Source organism: Ursus americanus, chromosome 26 (assembly GCF_024610735.1).
Source record: "Ursus americanus isolate L20-20 chromosome 26, mUrsAme1.1.p, whole genome shotgun sequence".
Lineage (NCBI taxonomy): Eukaryota > Metazoa > Chordata > Mammalia > Carnivora > Ursidae > Ursus > Ursus americanus.
Window position 1 is genome coordinate 41,582,783 of NC_142152.1, and position 20,779 is coordinate 41,603,561.

The 20,779-nt window shown below is 58.2% G+C and overlaps 1 protein-coding gene across 1 annotated transcript; it reads right to left on the bottom strand.

The window, feature by feature from the left end:
• Positions 1-16,688: 16,688 nt before the first annotated feature.
• On the bottom strand, positions 16,689-20,779 carry RTL1 (retrotransposon Gag like 1). The gene has a single exon (XM_045775436.2). The coding sequence runs from the start codon at positions 20,715-20,717 to the stop codon at positions 16,689-16,691; it is 4,029 nt and encodes a 1,342-aa protein (XP_045631392.2). The 5' UTR covers positions 20,718-20,779.

A 20,779-nucleotide genomic window follows, 5' to 3' on the forward strand; every position in this document is an offset into this window, starting at 1 on the left:
GATGTCCATGATGAAGGGACCCCTTGAAATTCTAGAGCCAAGACCCCAGCTCCGGCCTCCAATGAAGCTCTTGCATCCAGAATGAGGGTCCCCTTGATGTTCCAGAGCCGGGACTGCAACTCCAGCCTTTGATGAAGCTCAGATGTCCATGATGAATGGCCCCTTGATGTTCTAGAGCCATGACCTTAGCCAAGACTTTGATCAATCTCCTGCATCCAGAAGGAGGGTCTCCTTGATGTGCCAAAGCTGAGACCCCAGTTCCAGCCTTTGGTGAAACTTGAACATCCAGAATGAGGGTCCCCTTGATGTTCCAGAGCTGAGACCCCAGTTCCAGCCTTTGATGAAGGTTGGGCATTCAGAATGAGGGGTCCTTTTGATGTTCCAGATCCAGGACTCCAGCCCCAGCCTCTGGTGAAACTCAGATGTCCATGATGAGTGGCCCCCTTGATGTTCTAGAGCCAAGACCTCAGCTCCAGACTCCAGTATGGCTTGTGCATCCAGAAGGAGGGCCCCCTTGATGTTCCAGAGCTGAGACCCCAGTTCCAGCCTTCGATGAAACTTGGACATCCAGAATGAGGGGTCCTCTTGATGTTCCAAAGCAAAGACCTGGGCTCCAGCCTCTGATGAAGCTCAGATGTCCATGATGAAGGGTCCCCTTGGTGTTTCAGAATTGAAACCTCAGCTCCAGCCTCTGATGAAGCTCAGACATGCAGAACTGGTGAGAAAGCCTCAAGGCTTTCTTGGACAGGACTTTGCTTGGGCAGGACTGGGTGTGTTGAGACTGGAGATGGCAAAGGAGACTCTGCTCTCCACCCATGGCCTGCAGCACTCCTCATTAGCCACACCAGAGGTAGCATTTGGACCCCATGGGAAGCTGGGTTCCAGATGCATTAGGAAAGATGTGGAGTAGGGACTCCTGGCAGGAGGAACAGTGTTAGGAAGAGCATGGCAGCCGAAATAATGGATTGTGGGTGGCACTGCTGATGAAGCTTGCCCATGAGAGTGTATCTGTGCAGCAAAGCTCTGTTTTATGCCTTTTAGTTGTGCTGGACTCATGGCTGGCTGCACACCAGCCTTGACCCACGGGGCTGCCAAGTTGGCTGGACCCTGGAATGTAACCCAAGCTCGTTTCTGCGGCTTAGCTCCTCTCCCAAGGGAAGGTGCTAAACGCCCACTCGCCAGACCGGCGTGAAGCTGTGACCTTGGGGCTGGTCAGATCTGGTTGCCTCTTTCTAGCAACGGAAGCTCATTGAGGTTGGGACTGAGACAGGGCCAGGCCATCACGATGGGTGTGAAGACAGCATGGGGGGCGAGGGGCGCCTCCAAATACATGGGGACATGATGGCAGCTTCCCAGATGCAGCTGCCTTCTGGGCTGGGACTCTGCCCCAAGCACCTTGATGATAGCTGTGGTCTTTCCGGAACTTAGTTGACACCAGACTGTCCACTAAGCTGAAGAGGGATGACAATTAAAGAGATAAGGCCAAAAATATTGACCTTCTCAGAAGCCATAAGAACTCCATGGGTGGATAGAGTTGAAGCTATGCAAAGTGTCAACTTTGGGAGGAGAGAATGCGTGGTATCTGCATGTGCGGACTCTGAAGTCTCTAGACTGGGAGCTTCTGAGAATCTGGTATCATCAGTTATGCCATTGAGACACAGCTCCAATAATATATCCCAGAAACTGACTTATTTTCTGCAGTTGGAGCCTGCAGGAAAAGGAAGCAGCTAGCAAGAGTTCTTGAAAAACACATCCTAACGATGCCAACATCATTTTGGTGATATTTCCTGGAAATTCATTAGCATTTGGAACTATGCACACAAAAACTTCTTTTATGAGTAACTGGAACTCTAGACCTGGGATGGAATGGAGGAGAAATGTCATCTTAGAGGACTGCCCTGCCCTACCCCCACCCTCATTTGGCCAAGTTATTTTAGGAGGTTTCCAAGAACAAGCGATTATTAGAATCACTCGTTGCTGATTTCCTAGAAGTCCCCACAACAAATTCAAAGCCAAATGCAAACCGGGTGAGCCAGCAGTCTTGCAATGTGTGTGAAGAAATGTGGAATCTGCTCTATAAAAAGTCATCTGCTTCGGGGAGTGAGGCTCAGAGTAGGCATTAAGGATGAATGGATAGAAGTTCTAGGTCATCAGGCAGAGCCCTTGATCTAAGATAGTTCAGGGACTCGTACACGGCCCCTCCCAGGAAGGTCATCAGCTCCGGGATGTTTCTGGACTGTGCTAGGCATTGTGTTGGACTTAGGGAGGTGAGTTTGATGCAGGTGTGAGAGGCCAGATTCCAGGTGCTACCACCGTGGTCTCAGCGCAGAGGGCTTCCCTTGGATCAGGATTAGATGGCCCAGAAAGGTTTCCCAGTTAGCTCTCCTATTTTTCAGGTGAGGAACTGAGGCCCAGAGAAAGGTAGCTTCCTTGATGTCTGTTAAGACTAGCCCTCTCTCTGGAGGTCAACACTCCCTGCCCCAGGCTGCCTCTGATTTTACTGAGATTCAGGAAGAGCCCCGAAGGCTGAGTGGATGGTCTGCAGTCACCCGTCAAGAAAGCAGTGGTAGGAAGGCTCGGCACCGGAGCTCCCACCTCCTTGGGCAGATTGACCACGGTGGTGACATCCTCCAGGAGCCTGGCCCCAGCGCCATGCTGGAAGAGCAGAGCAGAGAGAGTGAGGGTGCTCTGGGGATTGCGGGGGGCGGGATGGGCCAGGAGGAAGCCCGACTAGGAGTCCAGGGAGCCAGGCCCAGTCACAGTTTGCTCTACCCCCCTTCAGGGCCTCAGTTTCCCCATCATTTACTTTGTCCTTCTCCTGCTTGTTGGAGTGGCTGCTGCTGGCCAAATGGATCAGTGACAGGGAGGCCGGGGTTGCTGGGGGAGTGGAAGGTCATGGCTTTCTTCCTTCCCCGGAGGGACAAAGTGGGGCCCCAGACTTCACTGACACTTCTAGTTCAGCTCTTAGAGGAAGCAGGGAAGGCAGGGAGATGCCTGGAGCTGCGGTTTTCTCCCAGATGACTCTGATTTTCCCCTTCTCATTCTTCCCAGCCGCTGCCGTTCTGGAGTTGGCAGCTGGGGTGAGGCAGCGTCAGGTGGGCCCTAGGGAAACTTTCTCCCCGGCTCCGCTCTCCTGAGGGCTGTTTTCCTGTGCCAGCCTGCCAGGGAGGGGCCGTGTTCCTAATTGTGTCCTCCGTGTACTTCTCAGGGGACACTTTGAGCTCTGCCCCTCTCTGTACCCTGCAGTCACATGGGGGCTTAGGGGAGGCAGTCCCAGCAGCAGCAAAAGCCCCTTGCTGAGGCTGGGCCCACCCATGGGTGGGTGGAGGTGGGTCAGGAGGATGGACAGGGCAGGGCAGTGGGGGTAGGACTATGGCCAACTAGCCCGGAAAGTCAGGCTGAATTCAAGCCAAATGTTACGCAATCAGCAGAGGAGGGGGAACCCCACACCCCAGAGAGGTATTTATTAGGCTGATTTGGTATCTGCATTTCCCAGACGGCCCACAGCCCCATACCTGCCTTCCTGCAGCCGCGGGGCCTCTAGGGACAGCGCATCCCCAGACCTCGAGCTGGGTCGGGTGCGGGGCGGGGTGGGGGCTGGCAGGGTGTCGTGGAACATTACCTGTATACCTGCACTTTACAAAGCACTTTATCTGTTTGCTTGGTGTTGGCTGATGGTGGAGCTGAGTGGAAGCGTGCCTGTCAGTGGGCTGGGGCTCCTGTCAGCCCCCCACCACGTCAAGGTGGAAACCCTGGGCTCAGAGAGGGGCAGAGGCCATTCTGGGATACTCATATGTACCTAGGGGACAGGCCTTCACTCTCTTCGGAGGGGCCCTCCGTGCCCAGCAATCAGAGGACCACACTGCTGGGAGGAAAGCCCCCCTCCCCCCCCAGTGTGCCCCAGAGCTGACCACCTGGGATTGGTTTCCCAGCCTGGAACATGTCTCCCTTCACTTAGAACTTACTGTGACCCCAACCACAAAGGGTCAGGCCTTAACTGCCCCCCACCCCCCACAGCCTTTGCTCACGCTGCCTGTGAGTAAGCTGCCTCTAGAGCTTTTCTGCAGCCTGGAACCCTGGTCCCGGCGTTACTCTGCCCCCCTTTACCCCAGCTGCCACACTAGCCCCCAGCACCAGGTGGGCCCTGGATCGGTGTTGGGTGACTGCCCCAGGCTAGGCTCAGGCGTGGTCCTGGCCTTGGGAGGGCTCAGTGTGCACAGGGTCCCTGGCCTAGGTTGGGGGGGCAGATGTGTGTCCCTGCCTGCTTGTGTGTGCCTGGATTGGGGTGTGTGTGTGTGTGTGTGCGTGCGCGTGCGTGCGTGTGAGTGTGCATGCGTGCGAGCGTCTGTGCTTGTGTGCGTGTGCCTGAGTGAGAAAGACAGATGGTGGAGGGTGACTGGAAGTGAGAGACAGATTGGATCTCTCCCTAAGCCCGGACACCCTGAGTGCAGAGTCCCCGTCCGCTTCTCCCCCAGACCCACTTCCCACTGTCAGCCCCTGCCACATGCCCCCTGGAGCTTTGTCCACAGGCCGTATGTGTGTCCATTTCTGCCACAGCGGGCAGGAGAGTGGCATCCTTGGCCCCAGACCCCTTACCCTTCACTGTTGCCCCCCCATTGCCTCACCCTAGCGATGCTGTCACAGGTCAGGGGGATTTTGTCCTGGTGAGCTGCCGACATCCCCTCTTACCAGCTCCGCCCAGTGGACCCAGTAGGCTTCTCCCTTCTGTGTCCTGGAGTGGAGCCCTCCCCTCCCGCAGCCCCCCAGCTCCTGCCCCTTGGGCTGGGGTTCTAACTAGCTCCCCCGTACCAGCCCCTAGACCCCAGCTACGAGGGCAGCTCACGGTAGAGTTCAGCCATCTCACAGATGGAGGGACAAGAACGGGTTGAGCGAGGCACGGCTGGGTCCTCTGCCCAGCCTCCGTGACCTGCCCAGCTTCCCCGGCTGCTGTCCTGCCACCCGGGGCATCTGCCACCCATGGTGCTCGCCAGGGACCTCAGGACCAGATGGAGCCTCCCAGACCTCGGCCGCTGCACCCCACCCTTGACAGCCTCGGACCGGAGGAAAGCTGTGTCCCGGACGCTGCAGGATCCAGGTCAGTTCCCGCTGTGCCTCACGGCGCCCCGGCCCCTCAGCCCCCAGGTGCCGTGTTTACTTGAGATTCAGTCTGAACACTGTGACTCGGGTGGGAAAAGGCCAAGAATGACATCAGACATCTTTGTGTGTGTGTGCCGGTGAGGTTGAGAGTGGACAAATCAAATGAGCCTGACCACAGCCCCGAGCTGCTGACAACACTACAGGCTCCACACGCATATTACAGAACATACGGGAGCTTGCGTTGTGGCAGCCCTGCAAGCTTGGCCTTGTTGCCAATTCAAGAACGGGCTGGGGGCAAGGAGGAGATAGGCATCTTTTCAAAATTCCTTTATGGACTATGCAAGCAAAAATGTTTGCTGACCCCTGTTCCAGGGCGTCCACTGTTCCTCACCGGCAAGGTTCTCGGCCTCCGTAATTGTTCTCCAAGCTTCGTGCGCGGTGGATAGTCTGTAGGTGACGTGGGCGTGGTGGGGGTGTTGGGCCGGATGCCGGGCTGGGCTGTGGGTGTGAAGGTTCTTGATTCATGTCCCACATTGGCCTTCAGAAGTTTCCAGGTCCCCCTGGTGGGTCCTGGGTTCCTCCTCCTTGCCTTCGAAGCTTTTGGGGGTCCATGTCAGGCGTATCTGTCACCACGGGTTCCTGCATCATGGCTCCTCGCCCCTAGCACTGTCTCACTGTCATCTGCACCGGCTGGGTCCCAGGGCCCAGGACCCTGCGGGCCGGTCATCTCGGGCTCCCATCACCTCCGCCTGGCCTCTGTCATCCTGGGCACGGCATCTCATCTCCATCACTGTGGACCTGGCCATCACCCATCCATCATCTGCCTCATCTCCATCATCCTCACTTCGGGGCTCCCTCTGGCCGCCAGGGCCTTGTACATGGTAGGCTTTCATTCATTCGTTTGCACATTCGGTGAAGGTCTACTGTGTGCCAGGCCCTGTGCCAGGCGTCAAGTAAATGGACATTGCCCTTGGGAGTGCACGCCTCGGGGAGACGCACGAGAGCCGGCGGATGGCAGAGAGCCTGGGCCAGGGCAGCGGGGACGCGGTGCGGAGAAGAGGGAATCTGACCGCGGCGGGGGCCAGGGGGCGGAGGGTTCAGCCGAGGGCCTGCTGAGTGGGGTCTGGAAGGAGAGGTCCCATGTGTTGTCTTTCTTCCCCGCGGGCGGCTGACATCTCAGAAATGGTGCTGGGAACCCAGGTATTCACTGCTTCTCCATGGGCTCCTTGCTCCTAGGCCTTGGCGCAGTTCCTGCCCCTCCGGGAGCCTGGGCTCGCTGCACTCTGCACCCCATTTTCCGGTGCAGCCTCCTGGCTGTCCCCTTTGTTGGAGATCACCCAGTCCTACCTACACCCGTCGTTGGTCACATCATTCCCTTTTTAGAGGGGAAAACGAGTGCTCAGATGTCAGCACTTAGAGGGTTAGGAAACAAATTCTGTGCCCTTGCCACCAAAGGGGACATGAGAGAGGGAGCAGGACCTTTGCTTCTCGTTGCTCAGCCCTGGGGTGGTTTCAAGGCAGAGTTAGATCACCTTGGAGGAGGGGAGTTTGCTGGAGGGGAGGAGGGAGCGGGCTCCATGTGTGATGCAGTGTTCGTGCTCCTGGGGTGAAATCAGAAAATGGTGGACAAGGCAGTGAATGTTTTGTAAAGCAAAATGTATTCCATTGTAGCTGAGTGATATTCCATTGTATATATGGACCACAACTTCTTAATCCAGTCATCTGTTGAAGGGCATCTCGGTTCCTTCCACGATTGTAAAAATCTGAGTTGTGTCCTTGGGGCTGTTAGTGTATTCGTGTTCTCCGACACGATGCTGGTCTAGGACGGACTTGTTCTGCTCTTGATGTTAATGCCTGTGCTTGGCCAAGTGTTGGTTGTCAAATATCCATTTTGGAAGTTTCTAGGTCTTGGAGAGCCAGAATCTTGGACCCTCTGTTGTCCATGAAGACCCTGTGGATGTTTTGGGTGGAGGGACATGGGCTTGTGGGGTGTGATGGTGGCTCAGAGGTCTTAAAAGTCCCCTTCAAAAATTGGAGTGCACTCAGTTTTAGAGGAGCTGGGTGGGCTTCTGGAGACCCGTCAGGTGTGTTAACCTGGAATTCTGCTTTCGCTTGATGGTCTTGTCTAACTTCTAGAATTGTCAGGTGGCCCCTTTCGGTTTGCTTCTGAATCACAATGAGTGTGGTGTGTACCGACTGCCTTGGGGTGAGGTGGTGCCCTGGGCTCCCTCCCTCACCGCAGTTCGCCCATCATTTTAGGGGAGGGGCAGCTCCTCGCTGGGTGTTCCTGAGGGCGAGCACCACTCCCGGGTCCTGCCCGAACTTACCTGTCCTCACTCATGTGTCACACTGAGCCCCTCCTTCCACACCTGTCACACTGACACCCTCCTTCCACATGTGTCACACTGAGCCCCGCTCCCTCATGTGTCACACTGAGCCTCTGATCCCTCATGTGCCACATTGAGCCATGTCTCAGTCAGATGTCACACTGAGCCCCTCCTCCCTCATGTGTCACATTGAGCTCCTCCTCCTTCATGTGACACACTGAGCCCCTCCTTCACCTGTCACATGAGCCACTTCTCACTCACTGGTCACACTGAGCTCCTCCCCCATCATGTCAGACTGAGTCCCTCCTTCCTCATGTGTCGCACTGAACCTCTGATCCCTCATGTGCCACACTGAGCCATGTCTCACTCAGATGTCACACTGAGCCCCTCCTCCTTCATGTGTCACATTGGGCCCCTTCTCACACACCTGTCACCCTGAGCTCCTCCCCCCTCATGTGTCACGCTGACACCCTCCTCCCTCACATGTCACGCTGAGCCCCACCTCACTCACATGTAACATTGGGCCCCTACTCCTTCACATGTCACACTGAGCCCCTCGTCCCACACGTATCACACAGAGTTCCTCCTCCCTTATGTCACGCTGAGCCCTTCCTCACGTGTCATGCTGGGCCCCTCCTCACTCACCTGTCACACTGACTCACTCCTCACCTGTCACACTGAGTCCCTCTTCCCTCAAGTGTCATGCTGAGCCCCACCTCACTCACATGTCACATTGGGTCCCTTCTCCCTCACCTGTCACACCGAGCCCCTCCTCTCACATGTGTCACACTGACTTCCTCTTCCCTTGTATCACACTGAGCTCCTCCTTTGTAGTGTGTCACACCGAGTTCCTCCTCCCTCATGTGTCATTCTGACACCCTCCTCCCACATGTGTGACACTTTGCCCCTCTGCCTTCACGTGTCACCCTGAGCCCCTCCCTCACGTGCCACACCGAGTTCCTCCTCCTTCATGTATCACACTGAGCTCCTCCTCTGTCATGTGTCACACTGGGCTCCTCCCCTCTCGTGTCGCATTGAGACATGTCTCACTCACCAGTAATTCTAAGACCCTCTTCCCTCATATGTCACACTGAGCCCCTCCTCACTCACCTATCACACTGAGCCCTTCCTCACTCACCTGTCACATGGAGCCCCTCCCCCTTCACATACAGCTGAGCCCCTCTCCTCTTATGTGTCACACTGCAGCATGTCTCATTCACCTGTTACACTAAGCCCCTTCTCCCTCATGTGTCATACTGATCCCCTCCTCGCTCACCTGTCACACTGAGCCCTTCCTCACTCGTGTGTCACATGGAGTCCCTCCTCCCTCAGGTGTCACATTGAGACACATCTCACTTACCTGTCACACAAAGGCCCTCCTCCTTCATGTGTCACACGGAGCCCCTCCTCCCTCACCTGTCACACGGAGCCCCTCCCCCTTCAGGTGCAGACTGAGTTCCTCTTCCCTTATGTATGACTGTGCCCCTCCTCACCCACCTGTCACACTGAGCCTCCCCCGCCATGTATCACGCTGAGCTCCTCGTCTTTCATGTGTCACACTGAGCCCCTCCTCCCTCATGTGTCACATTCAGCTCCTCCTCTGTCATGTGTCACATGGAGCCCCTCCTCCCTCGTGTGTCACGCTGAGTTCTTCTTCGCTCAAGTGTCATGCTGAGCCCCACCTCACTCACATGTCACATTGGGCCCCTCCTCCCTCACCTGTCACACTGAGCCCCTCCTCTCACATGTGTCAACTGAGTTCCTCTTCTGTTGTGTCATGCTGAGTCCCTCCTCCCTCATGTGTCACACTGAGCCGCTCCTCACTCACTGTCACACTGACTCCCTCCTCACTCACCTGTCTCATTGAGCTTCTTCCCCGTCATGTGTCACACTGACACTCTCCTCCCACATGTGTCACACTGATCCCCTACTCACTCACCTGTTAAAGATTCCCTTCTCCCACATTTGTGATAGCCCCTCTGCCCTCATGTGTCACACTGAGCCCCTCCTCCCTCACGTCACACTGACTCCCTCTTCCCTCGTGTCACGCTGAGCTCCTCCTCCCTCATGTATCACATTGAGACCCTTCTCCCTCATGCGTTATCTGAGCCCTGCCTCCCTCATGTGTCACATGGAGCCCCTCGTCCTCACCTGTCACATTGAGCCCCTCCTCACGAGTCACACTGACACCCTCCTCCCTCATGTGTCACACTGACCTTCTTCCCCCTCATGTGTCACATGGAGCCCTTCCTCCCTCACATCTCTCATTGAGACACATCTCAGTCACCTGTCACATAAACCCTTCCTCCTTCACGTGTCACTCTGAGTTCCTCCTCACATGTCACATTGAGTTCCTCCTCCCTCACGTGTCACACTGACTCACTCCTCAGTCACCTGTCACACTGAGCACCTCCCCCCCTCATGTGTCACATTGAGCTCCTCCTTTGTCATGTGTCACACTGAGCCCCTCCTCAATCACTTGTCACACTGAGCCCCTCCTCCTTCATGTGTCACACTGAGCGCCTACCTCATGTGTCACATTGAGCCACTCCTCACTCACCTGTAGCACTGACACTCTTCTCCCACATGTTTCACACTGAGTCCCTCCTCCCTTATGTGTCACACAGAGCCCCTCCTCACTCATATGTCACAGATTCCCTCCTCCCACATGTGTGACACTTAACCCTTCTGCCCTCACATGTCACACTGACCCCTCCCCCTCACATGTCACACTGAGCCCCTTCCCTCTCATGTGTCACATTGAGACATGTCTTGCTCACCTGTCACACTAAGCCCCTCCTCCCTCACGTGTCACACTGAGTCCTTCCTCACTCACTCATCCCACTGAGCCTGCCCCCCTCATGTGTCACATTGAGACACATCTCACTCACCTGTCACACAAAGCCCCTCCTCCTTCATGTGTCACACGGAGGCCTTCATCTCTTATGTGTCTTACTGGCCCTCCCCCTTCCACATGTGTCACACTGAGCCTCACATGTCACACTGAGCCCCTACCTTATGTGTTACATTGAACCCTTCCTCACTCACCTGTCACAGATACCCTTCCTCCATATATGTGACACTTTGCCCCTCTGCCCTCATGTGTCACACTGAGCCACTCCTCCCTCACGTGCCACACTGAGTTCTTCCTCCCCCCGTGTGTCACACTGAGCTCCTCCCATCTCATGTGTCACATTGAGACATGTCTCACTCACCTGTCATTCTAAGCCCCTCTTGCCTCATCTGTCACACTGAGCCCCTCTTCTCTCACGTGTCACATTGAGTCCCTCCTCACATGTCATGCTGAGCCTGCCCTCCTCATGTGTCACATGGAGCCTTTCATCCCTTATGTGTCACACTGACACTCTCCTCCCACATGTGTCACACTGAGTTCCTCCTCCCTTATGTGTCACACTGACACTCTCCTCCCACATGTGTCACACTGAGTTCCTCCTCCCTTATGTGTCACACTAAGGCTCTCCCCTCTCATGTGTCACACTGAGACACATCTCACCTGTCATTCTAAGCCCTCTTCCTTCATATGTCATACTGAACCCCTCCTCACTCACATGTCATACTGAGCCTGCCCCCCTCATGTGTCACATGGAGCCCCTCCTCCCTCACGTGTCAGATTGAGACACATCTCAGTCACCTGTCACACGAAGCCCCTCCTCTTTAATGTGTCACATGGAACCCTTCATCCCTTATGTGTCACACTGACACTTTCCTCCCACATGTGTCACACTGAGTTCCTCCTCCCTCATGTGTCTCACTAAGGCTCTCCCCTCTCATGTGTCACATTGAGACATGTCTCACCTGTCATTCTAAGCCTTCTTCCTTCATACATACTGAGCCCCCCCTCACTCACGTGTCACACTGAGCCTACCCCCCTGATGTGTCACCCAGAGCCCCTCCTCCCTCATGTGTCAGACTGAGTTTCTCCTCCCTCACGTATGACATTGTGCCCCTCCTCACCCACCTATCACACTGAACTCCTCCTCTGTTGTGTGTCACACTGAGCCCCTCCTCCTCCATGTGTCACACAGAGCACCTCCTCTGCCGTGTCCCATGGAGCCCCCTCCTTCCTCATGTGTCACGCAGAGCCCCTCTTTACTCACCTGTCACACAGATTCCCTCCTTATTCACCTGCCACACTGAACCCCCCCTCCCTCACGTGTCACACTGAGTCCCTCATCCTTCAGGTGCACACTGAGCCCTTGCCTACCTCTCTGCCCTTCCCCCTTGGCCACGGCTGTTGTCTTTTGCATCCCCTACCAAGGTTCCACGCGTGGCAGAAGGTGACCCACACGGAGCCCCTGTGCCACTGGAGTCACTAACCCATTACAGCATGGCAGGCAGCCCGGGTAGACGCGTGGGGTGGCAAGGCGGGCAGTCCTTACCCACAGCAGGAAGCTGTAGGGCAGGTCGCGAAAGTCCGTGGCTCTCCCCCCATCCTGCAGCTCCCCTTCCCTCGCCTGCCTCCTGCCTTTTCCTCCCTTCTCCCCAGTCTGTCATGGCGTTAGGAGGTCTTGCCGAGCTCAGGAAGGCCTTCCTGAGGAGCCGGGCCATGTCAGGTGTCGAGTATGTCATGTGTGCCTTCGTTGGATGGAATGCATCGGAGCACGACGTGACACGTGCGAGATTGAAGTCCCCTCCTGAAAGGACTTGGTCTTGGCCTCTCAGGGAGGCTCCAAGAAGTATGTGACATGTGGTGAACAGGTGGTTCTCCAGCGCCCCCGGGCACCAGCTTTCTGTGGCCTGAAGGCCGGGGCCAGGGCCCTGAATCTGCATGTTCAACCAGCTGTCTCGGTGACTGCGGTGGGTGGCCCGAGGCCTCACTTTCGAGAAACAACTTTTGGAAGTGGTCAGTGCCTGATACTTCTCTTCCCTGCTCCTGACTGCACTGATCAGAGGGGCCTGCTGCCCAAGGGCTGCCGCGCTCATCCTGGCCTCTCTCTTCCAGGGCCGACTTGATTCCTTTGGGCTGAGCTCAACTCACCCTCCATGGAGGCCTGGCTTTCGGCCGCCTGGGTGTCTGTGCGAAATCCTAGGGTGATGGTGTTTCTGAAATGTGTCCTTTGTTTGTTTTGGAAGACCCTGGACAGGGGTCAGGATGAGGGTCTCATTTGGGTACGAGATCCCCTCGTGGTGGTGCCCGCTGGCCCAGCAGCAGGGCCCATGGGGTGTGGAGGGCAGGCCTGGGTGGCCTTTGTCTTCTCACTTTGGGAGCAGCGTGGGGGCTGCTGGCTTAGCTCCTGTCACCCCCCTCATGTGGGGGCCCGTGTTAGAGGCCCCGCATTGGACCCGTGGCAGCCTGTAGGAGGGGCGGGCGCATCCGGACCTGGGTGGTGAGTAGCCATCAGTGTGATGGCTGCATGTTTGGGAAATGGGTCCAGTGTGAGCCAGACCTCAAGGCTGGAGCACTTGGGACATGGGGGTGGGCGGGAGGGGAAGGTAGGTGACAAGAGGGGTTGATAACCTTCCATGGGGTGGACCTCAGGGTGTTCCCTGGTCCCTGGGCGCTGTCAGAGCTCACTGGCTGCCAGTGATCCTCGGAGGTGGGGTGTGGGCACACGTAGGCATGACCTCGTGCAGGCCAGGGCCCAAGAGCTGGGAACCCGTTTTCCAGAGTCACCGCATGCTTGTTGTCTCACCTTGTTTGTGGTGTCTGTGTTGTCGTAACCCCCCAGCCCAGTTGTCATTTAATACTAACTTTCTTTTCCTTTTTGTTTTTTTGTTTTCTGTTTTTGTTTTTTTTTAATCTTTTTTTTTCCAGGAGGAAAATGGTTTGTATTCTGTTTTTTAAAACTCTTTCTAGGGAGGCAGGGACCTCAAAAACACCCCATGCTTTGTCAGTAGCTCTCGGAGGCCCGGGCATAAAGCCCCTCTGTTTGGGACAGCGGCAGGGGCTCAGTGAGGCCAGGACCCTGCCGTCTGCTGGTGTGGGAGGCAGAGGCCTCTCCTGCTAGACCCCGTGTGTGTGTGCGTGCGTGCGTATGTGTGCAAGTGTGTGCCCGCCACTGTGGGTAAACCTGTGCACCTTGGTGGACATCTGGCCCTTCCACTGTAGGGCAGGGCTGATGGGTGACAATTTCTCCGTTTGGCCCCCGCTGAGAGGCTGTCCTGGCCTGGCAGGCATGGCAGTGCTCTTGGCAGGACTTGGGTCCCAAGCACATGAAGGGTCACCCTCCACACCCCAGGCCCCCAGGGCTGCCCCTACCGAGCAGGCACACAGGTTTGCCTGCAGGCATCAAGCCTCTGGGACTCCCAGGGGCGGCCCGAGTGAGGGGCCAGTGCTGGGAGTGACATCCCCACTGTGACCCCAGGCCGTGTCCCAAGGCAGTTCACCACCATCAAGGAATTCGAGAGCCCCCAGAAGTGCCACCTGGGAGCAGAGGGGATTTTAGGAACCAAGGGTCCTTGGACATTGTATCTTGTTGCCTCTGAAACTCCTCTCTCCTCTCCCCTCCCTCGTTTGATGACAGGCAACAGACCTGAGATGAGCAGCCATTAGCCAGGGCCACCCAAAAGTCAGGATCAGGGCCACTAGGGGAGACGGTGGGGTCCTGCAGCCAAGCCGTTGATCTTGACCCATAGGACCCACTTGTGGCCTCTTGGGGCCGCCGTCAGGGGCAGATGCTAGGAGGGCAGGCAGAGCGGTGTGGTGCCCCTGGCTCCTAGAGCCACCATGATATCAGCCCTTGGTGGGGGTTGTTCCGGAGCCCTGTGACAGTAGACATGCGGAGTGGGCACTGTAGGGGTGGAATGGCCTGAGGTGACAGAGCAGAGGCCACCGGGGAGGGTTCCCAGTCCCGGCTCTGTCTGTTCCTGACTTCTCTGCAGCCACCAGCAGGTTGCCTGGGGTGCAGGGGGCGGAGGGTAGAGCCCTGAGTGCAGGTTGTGCCGATTACTTCCTTTGAGCCCTGCAGGGTCCGGTGACAGATGAGGAAACTGAGGCAGGGGGTGGGGCTTGCAGCCAGCCAGCAGGGAGGCCGGGTGAGAGTGGGTGGCAGCCCAGAAGTACTCCTGAGCCCCTGGCTTTGCACTTGGGGATCCTGACCGTGATCTCTTGGTGCTGCTCTCCGGGGTAGATGCCTCAATTAGATGGACAGGGTGCCACAGCCAGTCGCCCCTGGAGACCAGTGAGGGCACAGGACATGAGCCTGCTGTGCTGCTACAGAGCCTGCAGAACTTTGGGGGTCAGTGGGGCTGTGCTTTTCCTTAGGATGAGGTGAGGGGGGAGGGCCAGTAAGGGAGATGGACGGGATGTCAGGCACCTGCCGAGCCCCTGACCTTTGAACCTGAGATCTGCTTGGTGATCTCATGGTGCCACAGTCAGGGGCAGAGTCAGGGGCAGTTAGAGGCAGTCAGGGGCAGAGTTGGTGGCAGAGTCAGGGGCAGTCAAGGGCAGTCGGAGGCAGAGTTGGGGGCAGAGTCAGGGGCAGAGTCAGGGGCAGAGTCGGGGGCAGTCGGGGGCAGGGTCGGGGGCAGAGTCAGGGGCAGAGTCAGGGGCAGTCGGGGGCAGGGTCGGGGGCAGAGTCAGGGGCAGAGTCGGGGGCAGAGTCAGGGGCAGAGTCAGGGGCAGTCAGGGGCAGTTGGGGGCAGAGTCAGGGGCAGGCCTGGTCGGAGGGGGGGTGGGGTGTTGTTTGAGGGCCTAGATTCCCTCCCCCAGGTGAGGGTCCTGGTCGTGCAGGGAGTGGTTCACGTCCTTCCACCATGCCCCAGTTCACCAGTGTGGACCGTGGGGGCAGCTGTGCTCTTGGAGGTCTGAGGCTGCTGCTGGGTGGGTGAAGCTGAGACCAGGCAGGGGGCCCTCAGTCTGCATGTGCTGGACCGTGGGTTGGATGGGCCCTGAGCGAATGAGTGCCATCCTCCCTTTGCCTGGACTCCCCGGGGGCACCCTCCCCTCCCCAGGGCAGTGCACCCTCTAAACAGCCATTTTGCCACTTTCAGGGCAGTGTGACCTTGGCCTCCACTGGGGATGGGAGAGGGGCAATTGTGTGAAGCTGGTGCTCCTCTGCGTTAGTGGGCAGACAATAGCCTGCCCAGCCTGTCTGTCTTATGGGGGAGTTAGGCCCAGGCCAGAGGTGAGACTGGACTCTCAGGAGGAGGCAGCTTCCCAGTGTCCCCCTGCCCCCCATCCCAGTTTATGTGCCAGGCACGAGGTGGGGCCTGTTTGGGGGGAGAGCCCAGACCCCCCACTCCACTTGCCCCCCCCTCCATCCTGCCCTCTACCATCTACCTTCAGATCAAATCACAGAGTCAGATAATCTTTTATTTTGCTTTATTTTGGGGGTGGGAGAGGTGAGGGGGTGGGAAAGTGGGGGGTCTCCTCCCCGTGGCAGAGAGCAGTGGTCTGGTAGGGACTGGCTCAGCACAGTCCGCTGGGTGTCTGGGGCCTTCCTCAGTCTCTCTTGGAGCCCCCTCCCCTGTTGTGGACCTCCGGGTCCCTGTGCTGTCAGTGTTGGGAGGGGAGAGGGAGCCCTGCCAAGGGAGGTCACCCCCTCAGTGTCCTGGGAGTCATGGGGACTCTTGAGAATGCAAATCCGGTGAGTACTGGTACGTCGGACGCTCTGTGGAGAGGCACCGTCCAGGTAAGGGCAGAGCTCAGGGCCAGGCAGAGTCAGGGTCGAGGGAGCCGAACCAGACGGTGGGGTAGGGGTGGGCTTGCTTTGCAGGGGGTGGGCGAGGGAGATGTCACAGCGCTCCACGAGGTGTGAGCGGGGTGGGGGGCGGGGGGCGGGGCGCGGGAGCCCAGGGGAGCAGGAGCACCGGTGGTGGAGGTAGAAGAAGTCAGTGGAGCACCCGAGGTCAGTGTCCCAGGATGGCACATGGTGGCCACTCGTCACTCCAGGGGGTGGGTCCCCAGCATCTGCTTGCTTGGCTGCGTCTGCTGTGCCTGATTCTTCACCTGGCCTTGGGGCATGGGGTCATCTCCTGCTCACCACTGCTCTCTCCCTCACTGATCTCACTCCCAGCTGCAAGCCTGGGACCTGGGCAGTTAAGATGGGACTGTGGTCGTGTGGCCCTGCGCTGGCTCTGGGTCTCTGATGGTTGGATAGTCCATTGTTAGCACAGATGATGTTGCTGGTTGATGAGTTGAAGAAATTTTTGCCCTTCACAAGCGGGTTCCCCTTGGGTCAGGAGTGGCAGGAGGGGGGCACTGGGTCTGAGCGAAGCAGGCCGAGGCACGGGGAGGCTGGAGGGAGAAGCCCAGGTGGGGGGGCAGAGGAGTGGAGGGTGTGGTGCGGGCTGGGAGGCAAGTCACTGGAGGCTCCCGTCATCCTGCGCCCTGGGCAGCTCTTCCAGTGTGGCTTCTTCCCGGGCCCAGACAGCGGCCGGTTGCGCCTGTGCGTAGACTGCGGTCAGAAAGCGGATCAGGGCCCTGGCTGCCCGCTCCTGGGCGGTCAGGTCGGGCTGCACGGCGGCGCTGCGGACACGGGGTGGGTGTTGGCTCAGGAAGGCGAGGACGTCGGCGGGCATGGGGAGGTGCCGGAGGGGCTGGAGAGCCACGGTGGTGTCGGGGCTGAGGGCCTCCTGCACGTCGTTCTGCTCGTCCTGCGAGGTGTCTTGCAGGCCGTCATGCAGGCCACACTGACGGTAACGTTGCAGGTCGTCTTGCAGGGCTTCTCGCAAGACGGCATCTTCATCGCCCACGACGTGCAGCTCCAGAGAGTGGGTCCCTCCCGGGAGGGGGCGGGCTCCTTGCGGGCCGCCGCCTCGGACGCCGAAGAACTCGCACAGCAGCAGCCAGAAGCCGGGGGTGAGCTGCAGGCCCTGGCGGCTCAGGGGGAGCAGGGCGCCCCGCTGCCAGCTCCCGGGGCCCGGCAGCAGCCCGGCCAGCTGCTCGGCGGGCACGGCGCTCGAGCCCAGGGGCAGGGGCACGTGGCTCAGGAGGTGAGCGACGGCGGCGGCCGTGCCGCTGCCGGGGACGAGGCTGGCGGCCTGGCTGAGGCGCAGCCAGCGCCTCGGGGGAGGCCGGAGCCCGGGCCAGGCGGGCGTGGGCCGCGGGGACAGGCGTCGCCTGAGCTTCAGCAGCACGAGGAGCGCTGCCACGGCCAGGGTGTCCTTCCAGAACAGGAGGCCCCGGAAGAAGTGCAGAATGACTGCTCGGATCTGGGCCACGCTGAAGTGGGCGAGGACGCCATGCAGGATTTGGTCGATGGGTATGAGAGCCAGGAACTCCTGCTGGAGGTTCCGTCCGTGGGGCTCGTCCTGGGGAGGGGCATCCTCGTTCTCGTCTTCTTCCCCGGAGTCTAGTGACCGGTCCCCGGGGGGCCCTCCCGTCGGGAACAGCGACCTCGACCGGGTGGCAGTGTTGTGCTGGAAAGGCCTTCGGTTGAGGTTTCTCAGGGGCGGCAGAGGCCGACCGCCATCTAGTGCTGGCCGCTGCATGACGTCAAAGTTGAAGTGGGAGAAGAAGAAGACCCAATGCCCGGGGAGAAGTACGGTGAGCCTGTCATTATTCAGAGAGGCTAGATCCTCTGTGTTGAGAAGGATCATGATGGGCTCCTCGGTGTTCTCCAGGTAGCGGCACCACACCGTAAAGGCAGCCCTTATGGGAAGAATCTTCATCTCCAGTCGAGAGTAGGCGACTTCGATAGGGGAGATATTTCGGGAGTAGAAAGCGCAGGAGACTCTCTTGCCGGTTTGGTCGTCGATTTGGATCAGGGAGGCGTGCAGAGCCGTCTTGGTGACGCCTGTTTCCAAGTAGAAGGGGTTCTGTGGCTTGGGGTGGTGCAGGAGGGGCGCCTTGCGGAAAGCCCGCTTCAGGCACTCGAAGGCCTCTTGCTCCTCGTCTCCCCAGGAGAAGGTCGGGGCGGTCAGCAGCAGCCGCGCCAGGGGCTCTATGATGACGCCGAAGCGCTCCACGAAGTGCTGGTAGGGCAAGATGAACTGGATCAGGTGTTTCAGGGACTTCTTAGAGCCCGGGGTGGGGTACCCGGTCACGGCGGTCACGATGCTCTTGTTGAGTTTCACCCCTTTGGGGGTTATGACGAATCCCAGGAATTCGACGGTGTGTCGGTGGAACTGGCTTCTGTCCAGTGAGCAGTAGACGTGGTGGTGTCGGAAGCGGACCAGGACTTGTCGGACGTGTTGGAAGTGTTCCTCCTGGCTCATTGAGTAGACCAGGACGTCCTGCCCATACGAGAGCACGAAGTAACCTAGCATGTCCTTCAGGATCAAGTGGAGCACGTGCTGAGGGATGATCGGGTCTGAGGATAGCGGAAAGGGCTGGTAGCTCTTCATCTCTTGAGGCTCGAAACCGAATGCCGCTTTCCATACATCTTCCGCTTGGTGTATGTTCATGCTTTCCTCCACAATGGTCCCCCGCAGCTCCAGCTTTGTGAACCATGTAGCTCCGTGTAACTGGTCAAAGAGTTCTGGAATCATCTGTATGTAGTCCTGTTTGTTGGTCAGCATGCTCTCCAGGTTCCAGTTTTCATCCCGCGGCCTGGCACTTTTTTGCATCCCGGCACCCACAGGTTCCCACGGCGCGGTGGAGGGACATTCGTAAAAGGTCTCGCTGTGATCACTGTCTCCAGCCTGCTGAAGCTCAGAGGGCTCTGATTCAGAAAGATCATCGGATCCGTCTGAGCTTGGCTGGTCGGAAGTCTCATCATCTGCTTCCTTCGGGTTAAACACGTCGGCCAGGTCGGAGTACAGGGGCGGCAGTCCGGGCAGCAGGCTTATGGCATGTCTTTCCAGCGCGATGCATGGTGGGGGTGGGCGGAAGCACTTCTGCAGGCAGTAGGGAGAGTGGAAGGTGCAGCGGCCTTTGAGCCAGTCGACTTCGGGGGTGTGGATCCGGAGCCAGTTGATGCCTAGTATCACGGAGAAGTTGGGGGACGGAACGATGTCGAACTCGATGGACTCCTGGTGGTTCTGATGGATGCACACCAGGGGCTCGGTGTAGAGCCAGACAGGTTCGTTGCCGATCAGTGAGCCGTCCACGCCTTGGACCATCTGCGGGTAGGGCTTCTCGTAGAGCTCCACGTAGTGCTCCTGGGCAAACCTCTCATCCATGAAGTTGCCGCCCGCCCCTGAGTCAACCAGGGCCTGCACCGCGACGCTGTGGTAGGGGTTCACTCGGACCAGGAGCAGCAGGAAGAGGTGCTTGCGGGTAATGGTGGGGCGCACTTCGCAGGGCAGCCAGCTGCTAACCGTCCACCTCTCTCGGGCAGGTGAGTCGATCCAGGTCAGGTTCCGTGGGCGGGCCTCTGGGGGAAGCCTGAGCATGGCCCTTCTCTCTGCCAGCTTTTCTTCTATCTGCAGGACGAGCACGATCAGGCTGTCCAGCGAATCTGGCTGCGGGACCCGGAACAGATAGTGCCTGATCTCCTCGTTGAGCCCCTGGCACAGGTGGGCCTGCAGGACTTCGTCCGACCAGCCCAAGGTGGGTACCAGGCCCTGGAACTCATTGATGTATTCGATGGCGGGGCGATTCCCCTGCCTGATGTTGAACATGGCGTCTTCTGCCACACGCAGTGCCTGTCGGTACTCGAACATACCTGACATGGCCTCTAGGAAGGCCGGGAAGTCATCCACCAGGGGGCTGTCTTCGTTCACCAGAGCCCTGGCCCATTCTAAGGCCATGCCCGAGAGGTGGCACATGACGTACCCCACTCGCAGGCGGTCGTTGTAGAACATTCTCGGGTAGCTTTGTAGGATCAGCTGGCAGAGCACGATGAACTCGTGGTATTCTCTGCGATCACCAGAGAATTTTGATGGGACGGGCAGTTGGCCTGCATTGATTCCTTCCATCAGGATCTCTTCCGCTACTCTTTGTTGCTCTCTGAGGTCTTGCATGCGGAAGTACAGAGAGATGATGGATCGCACGGTGGCCATGATCTCCGAAGTGTCAGGCTCCTCTTCGGGACGCTCCTCCTCTCCCACATTGGCCAGGTCAGTGTCGTTGACTTGTTGGTCTTGGGCTCCCCATGGGTTGACTGATGCTTCTTCCATTCCGCCAGGTGCCTCACTGGTTGGATCCCCCACTTCCTGATGTGAACCGTTGTGTGACTCCTCCAGGTCTTGGAGTAGGTCATTGGGTGGATCCTTTATTTCCCTATGTGGGCCACTGGATGGCTCCTCCATGTCTTGGCGGAGATCAATGGGCAGCTCTTTCATTTCCTGGGCTGGGCCACTGGCTGGCCCTGCCGCCTCCTGCGCGCCGCTGCCTGATGTCTCCACGGTCGTGTTGGATGAGCCCTCGGAGGACTCCATTTGTTTTGATGATGGATTCTTACGCTCCATCATCGTCTCAAATGAGTCTTCAGAGGGTTCTATCATTTCGTCGGATGGAAAGGAGTGTTCTCTGAAGACTGGTAAGGTCGTGACGCGTCTGGTCCACA

Coding starts and splice junctions, on each gene's coding strand:
- RTL1 (XM_045775436.2), bottom strand. CDS start 20,717: ATGATAGAACCCTCTGAAGACTCATTTGAGACGATGATGGAGCGTAAG.